The 19649-nt window shown below is 38.9% G+C and overlaps 1 protein-coding gene across 1 annotated transcript in view; it reads right to left on the reverse strand.

Moving 5' to 3' along the window:
* lrba (LPS-responsive vesicle trafficking, beach and anchor containing) overlaps positions 1-19649 on the reverse strand; it is an 866835-nt gene that overhangs the window by 513439 nt on the left and 333747 nt on the right. The window contains exon 37 of the mRNA XM_060827381.1: positions 4729-4895. Within this exon, the coding sequence (XP_060683364.1) occupies positions 4729-4895 (167 nt within the window). The remainder of the gene's footprint in view (positions 1-4728; positions 4896-19649) is intronic.

Consider the following 19649-nt stretch of genomic DNA (forward strand, 5'->3'; position numbering starts at 1 on the left):
AGTGAAGCCCACAACATATGAAAAATTACATGTTGAAAAACTGCGGAAGCAATCAATCTTTGAACAGGAGCTGCCTAAGATAGTTCTGGCTGCTCGAATCTCTCCCAGATATTTTGAAGCTCAGCCATTTCCCTGATGGAAAATTGTGCACTGCATAAAAGGTCATATCTACGTTTACCACCCTTACAGTACACATAATAGTGGACTTTCTGACAAATGAAGTGACCCTTTAGATTAAGGTCCTTTCCTTCACCAACTTGATGACTGCATTGTTGTAATATTCTTTTGTTTGTTCTAAAATACTCGAGAATGGTACCAGCTATGCCATCAAGAATATGCTCAGCTCCCTCAAAAGGCAATCATAGTGTTGCCTTCTTGTTCGAAAAAGTGAATGAATCCAGAGACAGAGAACAAACATGTTGCAGCAACTCTCCAAATGCTGAGCCACTATATTCACTATCAATTGTTGGGCATGAAGCTCTTCATTTTGGTGTAAATCACAAAAAGTTAGTACGCAGGTTCAGCAAACAGCCAGGAAGATAAATGGAATCTTGTTGTTTATTGCAAAAGAAATTAATATATAAAAGTAGGAAAGCCTTAATGCAACTGTACAGGGACTTGGCAAGATCCACATCAGTGTGCACAGTTTTCACAGAACCTCACAATTGTTACAGTGTGGAAGCAACCATTGGCCCATTATGCCTTCACTGCCTCTGTACCAAGTCCCAAACTCCTGCCTTTTCACTCTGTACACAATGTCACCCCAAATGTGCATCCAATGCCTTCCTGAAGGCCTCAATTGAACCCACCTCCAATACAATTGCAGGCAGTGTATTCCACACTCGAATTACTCGTGAGAAAAACATGTTTCTCACATCAGTTTTGCTTAATTTACACGTCACTTTAAATCAATGTGCTCCTGTTCTTTTTTGTTCTCCAAGCAAGAATAACTTTTCCCTATTTATTCTATACAGCCCACTCTTGATGTTGAAACTCTCCATCAAATAGCTCTCAGTTGCTTTCTTCTCTCCGAGGAGAATAGTCCACAATCTTTTCAATCTATCCTTATAATGGAAGACTCATTCCTGAAACCATTCCTGCAATTGCTTTTGCACGCGCTCAAATGCATTCACATCTTTCCTTTAACTTGGCACCTACAACTGTACATAACACACTAGCTGAGGTCTAACAAGTGTCTTGTACAAGTTCAACATCACCTCCTTGCTCTTGTATTCTATTCCCCTATTAATAAAGCTGAGAACATTCCACATTTTATTACTGCTCTCTCTACCTGTCCTGCCACCTTCAATGATTTGTGCATATATACATTCAGGTTCCTTAGCTCCTGCACCTGTTTAGAATTGGACTCTATTTATATTGTCTTTCAAAGCTCTTCTGACCATTGTGCATCACCTCACGTCTCTGCACTGAACCTCGTCTATAGCTCATCTGCCCACTCCACCAAATTGTCTGCGCCCTTGTGGAGTTCCACAATGTTGTCCACACAGTTGACAATTTTTCCGAGTTTACTGTCATCTGCAAACATTGAACTTGTCTCCTGCATAGCATGATCCAGGTCATTAATAAATATCAGGAAAAGCTTACCCGTGTGGAACTGTGTGCTACTGTCCCTTTTATACAACAACTTACAACTTTCTTCACAATATAAACAAACAAACAAGAGAATGCTGGCGAGTCAGAAAAAAACTGAAACAGAAATTGCTGGAGAAACTCAGCAGGTCTAGCAGCAGCTGTGCAGAGAAAACAGAGTTAATGTTTCAAAGGATCACTGGGCCAGAAATGTTAACACTGTCTTCACTTCACAGATGCTGCAAAACATTCTGAGTTTCTCCAGCAAGTTGTATTTCTGCTTGTTTCAACTTACTTCACAAGCCTGTTGTGTGGTACTGAATCAAAAGCTTTCTGGAAATCCATGCACACTACATCAACAGTGTTACTCTCATTGGCCCTTTCTCTTACCTCTGCAAAAAATTCCAATGAGTGAGTTAAACATGCTTTTCCCTTTAGAAATGTGTGCTGACTCTTCCTAACTGACACATTGTTTTCCATGTCATTATTAATTCCATCCCAAGTAATTGTTTCCAGAAGATTCCCCACCACTGAAGTTAAACTTTTGGTCTCATTATTTGAAAAAGAATCGTGTTAGAATCGTGTCACTCAATTCATTCCTGGGATTAGGCAATTATTTTTATGAAGAATGGTGAGCAGCTTAAGTAATGCATACATCACAGTCTCGAAGAATGACAGGTGCTCTTGTTGAAGCACATGAAATCTTGATGGGGTTTAATAAATTGATTTTTCCTCTTGTAGCAGAGATTAGAACTAGTGAACTAGAGATCAAGAACAAGGTCACCCTTTTAAGATGGAAATTATGATCATTTTTATTTGGAGTGTCATTAGGATGTGAAGTTCTCTTCCCAAGAAAGCAGTGAAGGTTTTGTCATTGAGTTTAATTCAAGGCAAGTTAGATTTTTGATCAAGAAGGTAATTAAGGGTTATGGGAGACAGACAGGAAAATTATCTGAAAGCACAACCATGATATCAGTGCATGATGGAACAGGAATAAAGGGCTGAATGATCTAGTTCTGCTCCTACATCCTATATTTCTGAGACAGATGTCTCTCACAGAACTTTCATTACCATAGTGAATGCCTCTGCACCCTGGGAAGCCAGCCAGCCTGTGTAACTAAATTTCCCTCTCCCTTTACTTGGCCCAGGGCAAGTAATACACCACAAATTGTGGTGCTTTACCCAAGAGGAATCTGAATATAGGTCCTCAAAGCTGCCTAAATTATGCTGTGCAGGCCTCCCGCGGAAGGAACCAGACAGTACAGTGACTTCAAGACAATGGGTACTGCCTCTCAGAGCTGTAGACCGCAACTTCTAACCAATGTAATGAATCTCATGGATCACTCTCCAAGTGAGCCACTTTCACTGTCTTTACAGCCTCTATAATGTTTACAATTGTGTACCATCTACAAAGTCCTAAGTGGCTGTGGTGAAATAGGGGGCCAAATACACAATGGGATTTTGCATGATTCCTCACTTTAGGGATCTGCTGTCTCTGCTGCCCCTTTCCCATAATGTTGTTTAAGAATGGTACTCTGAATAGAATGACCACTGAAGAAGGTGACTGCTTTGTCTAGAAATGATGAGGTGGGTAGGGTTCGTGAACTTCATAGCTTCAGAAATTATTAACCACGGTGAACTTTAGAAAGGAACTAAAAATGATCACAAAGAGAATTGCGTGGGATGGGGGGTGGAATATTGACCCAGCGACTGTGAAGGAATGACAATAAATTTCCAACTCAAGATGATGGTTTGCTTAGAATGAAACTCACTGGTGATCATGTTCCAATCCATCTGCTGTACATGTCCTACAAGATGTCATGGTCATGGGTTTGGAAGGTGCTGTCTGGCGAGGCTCTTTGAATTTCTGCAATATATTTGCCAGTATTGCCAATAATGATTACAACATCCTACTCCCACATGAACCGATACTGCTTTTGCTAGCCAGTTGCATTACTCATCCAGCAACTTTCCCTAACCTGCAGTTCCTTACACTTCAATATAAAACCCCCACAATAGATCTTAAAATCCACCTTTAAGCTATAGAACTAGTCCAAACCATCATGGCTTCATCCGGAGGCTCACTGAAAATGTTACCTAGTAGGGTGACGAAATGTCTGAAAATGAACTTTCCAGCTCAGCAAGCAAACCTACATCCAAACCATCAATAACCTGTGGTATATTTGGAATATGAAGCAATATTCCTGTAAAGTTGAAATTTCAAGAGGAAACATTGTTTCTGGAAGATGTGACCACTAAAGAAGGAATGCAAGTGTCGTTTTCTGATTGTATTAGACATTGATGGTATTCAATATTTCAAAATCAACTTATTAATTGCCACATATTTTCTAATCAACTGGAGAGAATTTGAAAGTAATTAAATAATTTATGTAAAACAATGCTGCACAACCTTGTGAGCTCAGAATTCTGAAAGGATTGTTTCCCCACAGTACAAATGCATTTTTCTTTAATAACTCAGCTTTTCCTTGTTTCAAGTAAACACATTTTGGGGTTTATTGTGGAATTTCTTTATTACTTATTTTCTTTCAAACATCATTTCAATTTTATATGCAACCAAAGCCTGTAGTAAATTCAAATACAATACACATCAATTAATGTTTTGAAGTTTTAGGGTTAGTTATTAAAATTTAAGATCAAAAACAGTTGTCGAGTATATTGTTTCAAAATCATAGGTATTACCAAACCTATGAGTTTTTGAAACAACATGATCTGTATGAATTCATATGCCGAGATCAATCTTTATTAATACACAACAAAGTAACAAGTCTGTGCTAATGGTGTGAAGTGTGTGCATAATGAAACAGTCATGAGGATAGGAAAAATAGTGAAGTAGTTTCATGATGAATACTGACCATTTAGCATTCTCTCTCAGTCTCCATGAGATTGCATCTGGTGTATTCAATATAACCTTGAGATAATATTTCAGAAGACTGAATTGAATAGCTGTATTAAGAGTGCAGTGATGGACTTAACATTTTACAATCTTCATACTGAAGATTGATAATTTCTAACATCATATTCCATATTGAGTCAAGACTAATTTAAGCTCAACCTCATGCAAATGCTTGGAGTGACTCCATTATGAACTAAATTAGAACTTTAAACTAATGGATTTACCTTAGTGAAGAACTTCCCCAAGCACCATGCTTATCTGTCAAAATATTGATAATTTTCTGTATCAGCTGAGTGGCTGTCACATGATCTCGATACTTTGCTGCTCGTATTAGGTGATCACACATCTTTTCTTCTTCACGCCTTTCTGCCGAGTACTGGGCACATAAAGACTATTAAGGAAGAAAGGAATAATATTGTATGTTTTTTAAACTTGCAAGTATATCAGACTCTTCAAGCCTGAAAGCAAAAGGGAACAGTATTCTAAATATCTGTTTCCTTGACAGTCTGTATCATTCCACACATTACTTTAACACATGGCTAACTTATATTAGCTAAAGATAATCATAAAACTCATCACTATTTTTCCGACAGCTCCATCCTTTGAGCCATGTGCAGGGCCTATGTCAATACAAAGAGGAGATAGTCAATTATTACTGGATAAGTGACCTCACGACAGGAAAATAATCCTTACGTTTCTATTAAGCAGAAATAATATTTTTTAAAATGATTTGTAAGGTTATTAATTGGTTATAAAGGCGTTTGAATCAGTTTCAGTTAATGGTTAACTTTTCAGTACATTGCAAAAACAAATGGAATCACAATGTATGAAGCCAGTCTATTAAATATAGAAACTGCACTATAAGGAAATAGAACCAGCTTTGGATGAAATACAGACAATGGCTATAAAGATTGCAGGGAATATAACAGATTACATAAGACACTTGGACAGGAAAGTGTGAAAATTGCAGTATATGATGTTTTGTATAAAGATTTAAGGCATCCCACCAGAACAAGCTTTATAATTCAGTGATAAGGATGGCTCTCCCTGAACACAAGAAATGAAGGATCAACACCCAATTTCCCTAGTTCTGTTATCAATTTGTCGATTTTTCCAATGGCAAGTATGATTAAGAGTTAGGGAGAGTAATTCGGACAGCCCCTGAAACAAAGCACAGGAACTGTGATTCATGATTAACTTGAATCCAATGTTTGGAATGCAACCAGCATGCCGACTTCATACTATCTGCTCAGAATGAAGGTTGCATATAGCTAACAGTAATCACATTGTTCAATGAGTGCACAGAGCAGCAGGCGGCTCAAAACTGTGCTTCCCAAAATTTACTAAATCTGCGCTAGAACGTTTAAAATTGGACAGCACCTCTTAAAGGAGACATGTATTGTAAGCAAATACTGGCAGCAATTCAGAAAATGAACTTGACTCGGGAACAAAAAGTATGGCACAATATGGGAGAGAGTGGCTTCAAAGTTTTCAGATGATGCACTGGAGGCCTTGGTGCTGGTAGAAAGTAGGAAAGAAGACAGTTATTCACCATCTCAGAAGGCCCTTGAGAAAAACACTTGAGAAACTGTGGAAATAGTCAGCCATAGAGCTCAGTGCCAGGAGTCAAGTTCCAAGGATCTGGCTGTGATGCTGCAAGTAATTTAAAGGCATCTCATGAGTAGTATGGGTCAATGACTATACCTGTATGTGCCATATTCTGCAATTGCATCACTAACCTTGGACACTTTGATTCATCATAGCCATTTGACTCAGCTATCAACATCAACAATCAGGACTCTCAGCCAACATACATATTCTTCACTGAAGTCTCACATGCTTAGCATTTCTGCAAGCGTTATATCCAGGAGGAAGCTGAGGAAAGGTCACTGGATGCAAAATGTTAACTCAGGTTTCTCTTCACAGATGCTGCCAGACCTGCTGAGCTTTTCTAGTAATTTCAGATTTTGTGCCAGTGAATTGCATATCTTCTCAGTTTGTTGTCTTCCTCCACAGCAAATAATGTAATGCCAGTGGATTCTTGTGCCAGTGATGTTCAACAGAGTTGACTACCATGGAGCAAACCATTGTCTTACAGGATAGGAAGCTGACACAGATGGATGCACTGGGGGAAGCCAGTCAGCAAGTCCACAGTGAGGAACATGAAGGAATCAAGAGCCAACGTGGCACAGGATTTTTGTGAAGCTTGGAACTCATCCATTCCAGCACAGAAGCAGTGGTCAATTCCAGTACAACACTTGCAAACCATAGAACCATTTTCATCCCGATGGTTGTAATTCTTTACGATTCACCAACCCAGACTGTTGTTATTTTTCCACTATTTAATATTAAAGGCTAGGTTATGATCCCCACAAAAACCATTAACTTATAAAGAGAAATTCAAACATCCAATGATTTACTGAAATTACACCATAAGAGTTCATGTATTTAAGCAAAAGATCCTTTCCTGTTTAAAATATACAAAGTAAGCACTATTAATTTAATACTTTAGCTTGTCAAGACTTAGGAAGTAGAATGGCGAATTGGGTTTATAAACTAATTCAACCCAAGAGCTCGCTTAGTCATTTATGAGATCTTGAAGATCTATTTTTCCTCAGTATTCCAGCTGTTCTCCATACAAATGAAATTTCATGGAGAACCCATACATTAGATTATGATGAAGCAATTTTTAAAAAAATTCTCATGGAATGTGCGCATCGCTGAGTGGATCAAAATTTATTACCTTTTTTTGTTTGTCATTGAGGTGGTGGTGGTGGTGAGCTGCCTTCTTGAACCACTGCAGTCCATGTGTTTTTAGGTTGACCCTTAATATCATTTAAGAGAAAAATTCCAGGATTTTGACTTAATGACATGGAGTACTTTCAAATCAGGATAGTGAACAGTTTGGAAAAAGACTTTCTAGAGGTGATGTCTCAAGTATGTGCTGCCCTTGTCGTTCTGGGTAGAATTGACAGCAGGATTCAAAGATGCTGTCAAAGGAGCTTTGGTGAATTTCTGCAGTGCTTCTCATAGAAGATGGCAAACCCTGTTATTGAGAGTCAATGCTGGAAGGTGTAGATGTCTGTGAACGTGATGCCAATCAAATGGGCTGCTTTGGCCCAAATGTTGTCAAGCTTCTTGAGTGTTGTTGGAACAGCACTCATCCAAGCAAGTGGGTAGTATTCCATCACGGTGTTGACTTGTGCCCTGTAGGTTGACAAACCTTCGTAGCCAGGAAGTGACTCACAGCAATGTTCCTTGCTGCTGACCTGTTCTTGTCGCCACTGGATTCATATGGCTAGTCCAGTTCTGTTTCTGGTCAATAGTAATCCACAGGATATTGATAGTAGGGGATTCAATGACAGTAATGCCATTGAACGTCATGGGGCAATGGTTAAATTGTCTCTTTTTGGAGATGGTTATTGCCTCATATTCATATGTCGTGAATGTTACTTGCCACTTACAGCTAGAGAGGTTTCCATTTATCTTAAATTTAACAATTTAAATACATCAATTACAAATCAGATACATGCAAGAGCTGATATGATTTTCAATTTCTGTGAATCAAGGAATGTAGGGAGCTGGCAGAAAAGTGAAGTTCAAGTCCAAGATCAACCACGATCTTTCTAAAAGCTGAAGCAGACTCAATAGACAATATAATCTCCTCCTGCTTCTATTTCTTTTGCTGTTATGTTCTTTATGCTTTAACCACAATGTGGTGACTAATGTTCAACATCTCAATTTCTACTGCATGACAAGCAGCTACCACCAGAAGTCTGAGTGCTATGGTCCAAGCTCAGATTGACATTGTGAACTCAGCTTGCTGCCATTGTTGCCATGGGCATGACTGTTTAAAGGGATTGCAGGGTACCACAACAGCTCAATCACCTGGCATCCAATATATTACAATAATTGCTCAGACACTACTGTGCTGTGGGTATGGCAATGCCTCCTCGTCTCTCAAACAGACTGGATCTCAGCATAACTGTGCTTATCCAGTTACAGCTGCTACTGGCTAGTGCTCTGCTGTTATCTGCAGCTAACTAGTGCAGGCTGCTGTAATCCATGCCAAGATGATGCGGGTTGAAGTTGGACCTTGCAGGTAGAGTTTTCAAGGATTGCCCTCCAAAGCCACCTGCAGTCCCACCACAAAGTCAGCAGCCTTCCACCAGTCTTACTGCTCCACTGGGATAGCACTGCTAGAGGCATAATCCATCATACGTCAAGTGTACAACATAATCATTAAAAAAACACTTCTCACAAGTTACTTTTTTTTAAGGAAATGGGAGCAAGACATTATTCATCTGACACGATTACATAATGTCAATGTATAATTTACACAAAAAGAGTGAATTGAGCTTTGTAAATTTGTTTGCTAGCCAATTTGTTTTCTATTGTATCTGATATTGAACTTTAAGACTGTTTGGAGTAAAGTTGTTCATGCAATATTTTACAAAAATAAATCCAGCCTTTGTACAACAAAATCCACAACAGTTTACGAAAAATAAAAACCATACAATACTTCCAAGTCTCCAGCAAACCATTAACTAAGATTAGACTTGATTAGATTAGATTCCCTACAGTGTGGAACAGGTCTGTTGGCCCAACAAGTCCACACCGACCCTCTGAACTGTAACCCATCCAGAAATGCCCACCTGCCATTACCCCTAACTAATGTACCTAACACTATGGGCAATTTAGCATGGCCAATTCACCTGACCTTCACATTTTTGGAAATGTGGGAGAAACTGGAGCACCTGGAGGAAGCCCATGCAGACATGGGGAGAATGTGCAAACTCCACACAGACAGTCACACGAAGTGGAATCGGACCTGTGCCCCTGGCGCTGTGAGGCAGCAGTGCTGACCACTGAGCCACTGTTTCTGTACCAGGTAAGGTGTAATTGGAAGGTGGACCAAAACATGTGAAAATATATGTTGTCATCAGTTTCACATGACCATAGCTTTGCAAGTTTGAGAGATGAGGAAATCAAATTTATTTAAATACATTTACCTGTCCTGAATGCACAAATTTTAAGAGCTGATCAACATTTTTCACATATATTTGCAGGCAAAAGCACATCCAGGAAATGCTGAGGCTTCTAAGTACAATGGGAAACAATCAAATGGAGTAAAGCTTTCTGTAAATGTCTTACAAAGTACCCTATAATTTACAGTTCGGACCTCCTCCACAATTTACCATTAACTTTTCGAGTCTGACATATAATCCATAGACATAAATCATGCTAGCAGGTTACTCTTTCCCTTTTATCAATCTCTGTCTCTTTAAAGAATATTAAAGAGAAGTTTGACCTAAAACAAGTGATAAAAAGAAAATCAAAAAGCACTTTGCAAATGGCAGAAAGAACTTCTATTGTGTAAATGGTAAATGCAATGAGGAATCATGTAACTACTAATATAGCATTACCAACATGCTGCATTGTTGGTGGCTTCTTTTAGACTATTTTGACAGTTTCTACTGAACCTTAATCTGATGAAAAGTTTGACCAGGAGCTTTGAAGTACAGCAGGTACATCTCGAATTTGGTTCTAATTTGCTCAAGTTTCAATGGGCCAAAGAAGTGTTATTTGAGAGATAAACCTCACACGGTGATCTGTCTTGCTAAATAATATCAAAGTACAAGTAAAATGCACTTCATTCCACTAGTTGACTAGGTTTTTGGACTTGAACTCCCTCAACTGAAACTTAGTTCCTTCTATTGAATGATGAATTTTTCAAAACCTCACAAAGATAGCATACAAACATTCAAGGTTAACAATCGTGAATAACAGCCATCCAATGACAAAGGCTGACAGCCATGATCAAGTAATACCTCTGTCATTTCCCTTAGCCTTTCCCTGACCTGCTACGGTTTAACTTGCCCTCCCCATGTTGAGCAGTATAAAACCCATGACTTGTGTATCTCATTTCAATTCTTAAATAGTATAATTGGACTTGATACAAATTCTTGTTCCTCTCTCCACAGCTGTTGCCAAATCTGTTGACTTTTCCCAGCATTTTGTTTTTATTTCAGATATTCAGCACTTTATTTATATTAATACATATAGTGTGAAACATGACTTGACAGTGGCCATTGTTTTACACATTTTAAGCAGACCAATAGAGCTAACACTAAATTTAAAAACCAGTCATTTGCAGCAGAGAAAATACTGGAATGTTAAATTAAAGTTGCCTGTACAGAGGTTTGAGATAAAGAGGGGAAAAAGTGTACAGAAATGAAGATTCTGCTTTCCTGACCAAATACCTCTAAGAGTGAATGACAGATATGATTCTTAGCGGAAAATTTGTCCATGTGGTTAGTTTTGTGTGTACAACACAGGAACATGTTCAATGTAAATTTAAGATGTCTGCCTGGAGGATACGGTGGAGGTCATATGAGTTTAGCAGAGTAGCTGGTCATTATTATAGGATTGCATTTCAATCCAAATGCTGCCCTTTCTATACAAAGAGTAACGACTTACAATAATTGCATTACCCAAGTTACAAGATATACACAGTGGTTCTAATTCATTAGCAGTCATTGTTCTCATCAGTGTCTGCATATGCATAATTAGCATTTATCAAATGACTGAATTCTTCACTCATGAACTGAGAATCATGACTGCTCATGGAAGTTTCAGGAATGCCATAATTCATCTGACACACCTATTACCTTGCTTCTACGCATGCTGAGACTTTATTTCTCCCAAAGAATGAGGAATTTTCCTGGGAGTGCACAAGCAGGTTGGATTAGACTATTCTTACAAGCTATTATGAATAGGCCGGCTTCATATTTTTCTCCTATATCATTCTTAATTAATATATTCACAAAAAGAAAAAGGCAAATACTGAACAATGAAGTATTCCAATTTATGTGTACTCATTGTGTTTCACTAGTATTTTGCCTTGTGTAATTAAGCTTCATATTAATTCGTCCACACACCTAGGTATCTACACTTCTCACACTTTGGTGTTTTATGTCAGTTAATCTCACTCCCTCAGACTTCAACCACAGCAACCTCTACCAAGATTGAAACAGTTGCTCCTTGTTGAGATTCCCCCACCCCACCCAAAGTCTTCACTTGAATGATCCAGTATTTATTTAAACTTTGACCTCCTCAAAGAATGTTGCCTTCATCTTTTATTCTATATCTTCAACTTCTTGAACTTTACCCTTATTGTCTTAATTCCATTTCTTTAAAAATGTTACTTTAATTTTCAAGTGAAGATACTATTAATAACATTTTTTTAAAACGTGCTGACTGGTCATACTCCTCATACTCACCTCCCCCTCCTGAATGTTATTGCACTTAGTGATTCTGTTTGGAGTCACACCTTGTGCAAACTAAAATGGTCGAAAATTAGATTGCCACTTCTAGGGCATGCTTTTGGGAAGATGACAGTGTCGTCTTGGGGCTAAATCCTTCCGGCTGCATCAGAATCGCTGATATTTCCTTGCACTCTGACCAATTTAATCTCAGGTTTCCATCTGGACTTTTCTAACATTTAACCCTCCGTGGATTGAGAATGTCTGGTAACTAACTATCCATCCCATTGACTTCTTTGAAGTCTCTAATTAATTCAACATTCAAAGGTCCAAGCCTGCAACATCCTACTGGACGTTATAAATCTGCCAATCTGTTAGATTTGCCTCAACTCTGAGATAGCTGATTAAATATAATCAGTGTTTTATCAATACATTCCTTATGGGGCTAAAGTACACCTGAAATGCTTTAATCAATGCATCATCTTTTGTCGCACTTTTGTCCATGCTTTGTCTTACCAGATCATCATCAGTTAAATAAAAAACTTGCTGACTTGATGGTTCTGCTCCTTCACGTGTAAGCCCAAAACCATTCTGCAGCACCCAAAATTCGACTCCCAGAGCTCCCACTTCTGGCATCATTGTAGCCCTTCCATGATATTATGTGCTTGAGGTAATGGCAAGGTCTCTCCAATGAAGCTGTTATCATTATGACTAACTCATTTGACGACCAGAGTGAGTACTTGGATTGTTCCTTCTCACTATTACATCTCCAGATCTTGTTTTCCTTCTCCAGAGTATTGGTAGTTCAGGGCTAGTCTTCGAGTCTTAGTCTTCCAAGGTCTCATCCGGGAGTTCAGTGTCTGCTCCATTTTATTCAGCTACACCTTTGAAAGTCTTCATGTACTGAAGGCCCTGTATTGCTCTCAGCATTCCCTTTTTAGCTATGGGCCTTTAATTCGGTTTTAACATCAGAACCTGACTCTGGAGGTGTTTTTTTCTCCCCCACTGGCAGCCATAACGCTTTATTTTATGCTTTAACTCAATAATGCTATTTGTGTATTGAGATATAGGTCTTGGTAGCGTTTCTGGGCTACAGTTGTTTGTATATGCTGTACCCTGGGGTAGCTTGCTCCTCTCTCCAAGCAACATTTTAACTCCTTCTGCCCTATAATAATCCTTCATTCACATCTATACATGGCTGGTTTTCAAATTACACACAAGTGCATTGTCCAAGATCTCTCTCTCCACATGCTCATTTTAGGCTTGTATATAATCTTTCTTACTGTTGCCAGATTGATGAGACATGATCATGAGGTTCATGTAAATCAGGTTAATGTCAGAATCTGGATGCAGTGCTAAAAGAATTTCAAATATTATTGTTCACTCACTGAACAACAATCTCTAACAAAACACCAGCTTGGGGGGTCCGGCACGGTGGCTCAGTGGTTAGCACTTCTGCCTCACAGCGCCAGGGACTCGGGTTCAATTCCCATCTCGGGCAAATGTCTATGTGGAGTTTGCACATTCTCCCCGTGTCTGTGTGGGTTTCCTCCGGGTGCTCCGGTTTCCTCCCACAAAGATGTGCAGGTCAGGGTGAATTGGCCATGCTAAATTGCCCGTAGTGTTAGGTACATTAGTCAGGGGTAAATGTAGGGGGAATGGGTCTGGGTGGGTTGCTCTTTGGAGGGTCAGTGTGGACTAGTTGGGCCTGTTCTCACATTGTAGGAAATCTGATCTAAAACTCACTTCAAACTTCACATCCGACACTGCTACAAACCTCAACTATATTTCACAGCTGCCAGCTATTCACCCATGATGACATCGCCCAAACATATGGCATTACACTTTCATCAATCAAGCAGGACAAATTGGTACATAACTAAAAGTAGCAGCTGTTAACAGGTGGAGAGAGCAGGCATACTCCATGCTCTCAACCAAATAGAAGTAGGTGTTCATTATTGCACCACTGTAATTAAGGTCACAGCCAACAATGGGGTGACAACTCAAGACAACAGTAAGTTTCACCTGAATCCACAGCTCTCACTTGTAGATACTATGCCGTATAATTTTGAAACAGACAGCAGATGTATGTTGTGAGACATTCACTGCAAATAAGGCAGAGAAAAAGTAGTTCAAATGCCAGTCACTGGTAGGTCACACTAGTTCTGCTGCAGAGAATTCAGTTGAGCACTTTGATGGATGGGCATACAGAAAAGGCCAGTGAGCATACAAAAGTAAATGCTTTGCCCACTGTCAGGTTGGCCAGAAAGCCCAAGGTCAAAGCATAAAGCTGGTGTTTATTTTTAAATTGGAACTGTACTAAAAAGATTTCTACTCATACATTTATACAAATTCTTACTTCAAAGACCACTGTCGGAGCACAATGGCAAGTGATCATGTCAATGGGAAGAGAAGCAATGGCTTATCACACTCTTGCTATAATCTAGCAGACTAAAATCATAACTAATGAAGAGAATCCCACTAATTAGAATAATTGGGTATCTAGCTATGCGAGGTCCCTTTGAGAAGAGTTACCATGATATAATAGAACTCTTCATTAAAATGAAGAGTGATGTTGACTCTGAGACTAGAATCCTGAATCTAAGCAAAGGAAACTATGATGGTATGAGGCGCAAGCCATCTGCAATAAATTGAGGAGTGTTATTTAAAGGGATGGACAGTGGATAGGTGATGGCAAACATTTAAAGAATGCATGGAGGAACTGCAAACAATTGTTATTTACTGCCTGGCACAACAATAAGATGGGAAAAGTGACCCAATTGTGGTTAACAAGGGAAATTAATTTCCTTTTGAGAAGGAAATATACCATCCTTACCTGGTCTGGCCTGCACTCCAGGCCCTCACAAGCAATTGACTCTCAACTGCCATTCAGTTAAGGTGCAATTAAAGATGGGAACAAATGTCATCTTGCCAGGGATGCTGACATACTGCGAAAGAATAAATAAAAGCTGTGGGACCATGCGTTAGGAAAGATATGTTGGTTTTGAGGTATTGCAGTGCAGCTTTACGAGGATTCATGGGTTGAACTATGAGGAAAAATTGCAAAAACTTTCTTAAAATATACAAGGTCAAGCGGTGATGTGATCAAAGTTGTTAAAAATATTAAAAGGAACACAGTTTTGCTTTTCTCAATCTGCCCTCTCATTATGCTGATTGGTGCATCTAGCTCAAGAGGGATATATTCTAAAATTACAGAACCATCAATCAGTTGTGAAATTAGAAAGCACTTTGACAAACAAAAGCTGGCAGAAGTTTAAAACATTCTACCATCAATAGTAATTGATGCTAGATCAATGTTTAAAGTTAACACTAAGATGGAAAGTATTTTATTAATCAAAGCCACTAATGGTTATAGAGTAAAGACAGTAATATGAAGTTAGGCTTCAGATTGACCATGAGCTCAATGAGTGGCAGAAAATGAGAAAGGGACGAAATAACATAATCCTGTTCCTATGATCATTCTCAGGTAATCTGAAAGCACTATTACTAAGAAAATACCTAAGCACCCATTGTTTACCCAATATCTATTTCTGTACCGATTATCTCTTCATCACCATATTGCCTTTTATAGAGTCATAGAGATATATAGCATGGTTGCAGGCCCATTCAACCTAACACTTCCAGGCCGACCAGGTTTCCTCAACTGAACTCGTCCCATTTGTCTATTTTGGCCGATATCGCTACATGCCTTTTCTATCCATGAAGCCTATCCAAATGTGTTTTTAATGTTATAATTGTACTCACCCCTACCATTTCCTCTGGCAGCTTCATATATGCACCATCCTAGTGTGAAAAGGTTAGCCCTCAGATCCCTTTCAAGTCTTTCCCCTCTCACCTTAAACCCTGTAGTTTGCCCTCATCTACCATTGCTATTCACCTCATCTATGCCCCTTGTGATTTTATAAATCCCTATAAGGTCACCCCTTAGCCTCCTATGCTCCAGGGAGAAAAGTCCCAGCCTCTCCTTATACCTCAAACCTTCCAGATCTTTTTTTGCATCCTTTCCACTTTAATAACAGCCTTCCTAAAGCAGTGACCAGTATTCTATGCAGTATTCCAATAGTGGGCTTACCAATAACTTATACAACTATAACATTGACCACCCAATTCCTGTCCCAATGTTTTGACCAATGAAGGCATGCATGCCAACTGCCTTACTCACGACACACTTTCATGGAATTATATACCTGTTATGAACAGTGCTGTATAGATACAATGTTAAAAACCTTGCAATTAGTACAGATGTTTGCCTAAAAGTCAAGCTGTGAAGCTTCAGATCTGCTGAAAAATGGGGATCAAACTATACACCAAGTCGAAAAGTGAACAGAGGTCTAATTATACACCAGCTTGAATAAAAGATGTCACCACGTTCGTTGTTTCCAGGGTGGGGTCTGTCTATATCGGCACATTTTAGGCTCTCCATGCATTTTGCAACACTGCTCATATTGTTTGCTGATCCTTTACACCCATCTCTAAAGTACCGGGATGTAAAATATTTGTTTGAAGGGTGCAAAATTGAGGCTGACTACACCTGCTAACACAGGATATTGTAGAGTAAACATTAGGATGGGGATGTCTCGAATTATATGCTGATTATATTCAAAACCCTGAGACTGTCTGAGAGACCACAATCTAATGCGCAGTGCTCTAGAAGCTGTAATGATGCCATGGGAACTACTTTTTTTTTATGCTTTCATATCAGTTTCCAGATTATTACTAAATAATACAATTAACATTGATTCATCTTAATACCAATCCTCTGCCCAACTCTTGATCCATTTTAAGAGCTCAAGAAAAAGCAGCATAGTTTAAAAGCTCAACAATTAACATTTCCACATCTGTGTACAACTATTCACCTTATAACTACGAACTAATGCTTTAATCTAGATCAATCTAAAAATATATTTAATTAAAAGGTTTACTGCAGATAGACAAGTCATGTCTTTAAGAAAGGGGAGGTAAAGAGGACCATCTATATCTAGGGAACGTGTCTGGAATGGACTGATATGGTGCCACCGCAGGACTTTCTAATCAAACACACCACTTAATAAAAACAAACATATTTCATTGTTAATGAAGCTCCATAAAGGAGAGTTCGATTCTTTCCATCAAAGCGAAGTATCAAGGAAAATCTCTCAGAGCAACAGAGGGGCATCATGAGAGGATCTTTTTCACATTAAGAATCCCATTAGAAAGAAAACACTAAAAGGTAATTGAATTTCCTTCAGTTATCTTCATCTCTGTCAGCTACTGCTACAATAACTTATTCTCCAGAGCAGAGATAACTCAATTCTTTCCAGCTAGCATATGTTATGAATCCTTTAAGCAAACTTGTCTAAATCACTCTGGTCCTCTATCAGCTTTCATGTGTATATGAACCCTGACAGAAAAGAAACATAAATTTTTTTTTATCTGTTTGATTATTCATCTTCTTTCATGTTTTATTTGAAGGTTTACTCGACAATCATAACATTGCTAATGACTGCTTTGTAATAATGAAATACAATAACAAGTTCACAACATATAATCACTACTTTTGATGCTAAGTCAATTATATTGTCAAGATTTTGAGTACAAAGTACTTCTTCCTTGTAAGTTTATTCATTACCAAAAGTGATTACAAAACCAACTAAATCAGTTGTGATGTATACAATATAAGCATTTATCAATGCAATCTACAGTGCATAGAAATTCTGTTAATATTTTCTAATGATGACGTTTTAAGTCAGATATATCAATACAATACAATTCATGAACACCCCTCCCCCGACTAAGATGTAGCATGTGTGTCACAATTAAACTGAACACTTCTGTCTCTGAATTGTTTCACCTTGATTCAAGATTTCACATTTTATTTTCTTAGACAAGTACAGTAACTGATGTAAATAACCACAGTGTGACATTTGTCATCAGTCCAGATCCTAAAAATCTAACTCGTTTTTTTTGTATATGTATTAGTTTGAGGGAGAAACATTGGCCTGGAGAACTGATTGCTCTTCTTTGACTTGTATTGAAATACAGCACCTAGTTTATGTGCTCATGTTCAGCTGTGAGACATTAACTTTCCACCAAGTAATCCAATAATGCAAAGCTTACCAGGAGGTCTGCAAATGTTGGAGATCAAAGTCAAGAGTATCTTGCTGGAAAAGCACAGCAAGTCATGCCACATCCGAGGAGCGGGAGAATCGCGCTTCACGCTGAAGCCCTTCATCAGAAATGGAGGCAGGGAGCCTCCGGGGTGGAGAGATAAATGGGAGGAGCGGGGGTAGTCTCTCCACCCCTGAGGTTCCCAGTCTCATTCCTAATGAAAAGGTTCAGCCTGAAACATCGAGTCTCCTGCTCCTCAGCTGCTGCCTGACCTGTTGTGCTTTTCCAGCAACACTCTCAACGCAAATCTTACCAACTGAGCCACATTAATACCACAGGGGACATTGATAGTATGGGATGATGTCAACAATACTGAAAATTTAAAACCTATGATTTGGTTAATATCTCACAATACATTTCCATTCGATCCACGGTCTCTTCTGACTTCCAATCATTCATAAATTTGGATTCTCTTGTTTTCCCCTCCTTCCTAACCACCATTAGAGAGAGGGAGGTTGAGAGATGACTTAATTGAGATATACAAGATAATTAGAGCGTTTGATAGGATGGACACTGAGAGACTTTTTCCTTGATGGTGATGGCTAGCATGAGGGATCATAGCTTAATTTGAGGGGTGATAGATAGAGGATAGATGTCAGAGGTAGCTTCTTTACTCAGAATAGTAGGGGCATGGAACAGTAGTAGATTCGACAAGTTCAAGGCATTTAAATGGTTGTTAGATAGGCACATGGACGAGAATGGAAAAGTGTAGGTTAGATGGGCTTCAGATTGGTTCCACAGATCAGCACAACATCAAAGACCGAAGGGCCTATACTGTGCTGTAATATTCTATGTTCTATGTAATCTTCTTTACTTTTCCTTTCAGATAAGCAAGAAGTGCAATGTAGCCAGGCATTGAAAGAAGGCCAAGAAGAGAATCTTGATGACATTGTACACATCTTTGAGGAGTGGACAGAAGCAGAATCAGTGCATTCTAAGACACCATAATGAATGCCACAGCCAACAAGGAGGCAGGATTATGAGAGGTGACAGTCTTTCAGAAGGCAATCGTGCACATTTTTGCTGCAGGTGAATCAGACATGGAGTTTGGTGGGCCAAGGTAAAGCAAAAAAACATGTTGGGTGTATTCAACAAAATGTCTGATGCATTAGGAGGGCTGTCAGAAAGTTTTCAATGAGGTTTCAATAAGGAAGAACGTGACAGAATCTGACACCAACTTTGCACAAAATTCTGTGCAGAGCTTTTGATGGCCTTTCAAAAACACAACTGCTGGTCAACTCCATCAATACACGAAGACCAATCTTGATGCACCATCACCTTAGGGTTAAAGCCTTAGCTTCTACTGCAGAGAAAGCATCTCCACCGGAAGTCTGAGTGTGATTAAGCAGGGTTGTTTTGCTGTTGTGCCTGGACAGGTGCCCTCAAGGTTATGGATGCCATTATTCAAAAAACTTCAGTATAATGTCAAGCTTTTCAGCAAACTCCCCTTCAGTAGTTTATTAGGATTTCTAAGGGGCCATCCTAGGATTTAATTGGTCAGACTTTTGCCACCTGTGCAGAACTAACACAATCTGAAAAGGATATCAATGAAAAATAAAATTGTAAGCATCAGTAAAACTGATTAACAGATGATAGAACACATTTGTTTCTTTTATCATGGGAGCTGTGTGTAAATTGGCTGTTAGATTTGACTACAAAACAAATGAAACTAAATTTCAAAAGTCTAGTGGCTATCTGCATGAATCGCAAAG

This window comes from Hemiscyllium ocellatum, chromosome 1 (assembly GCF_020745735.1).
Source record: "Hemiscyllium ocellatum isolate sHemOce1 chromosome 1, sHemOce1.pat.X.cur, whole genome shotgun sequence".
Taxonomy (NCBI): Eukaryota; Metazoa; Chordata; class Chondrichthyes; order Orectolobiformes; family Hemiscylliidae; genus Hemiscyllium; species Hemiscyllium ocellatum.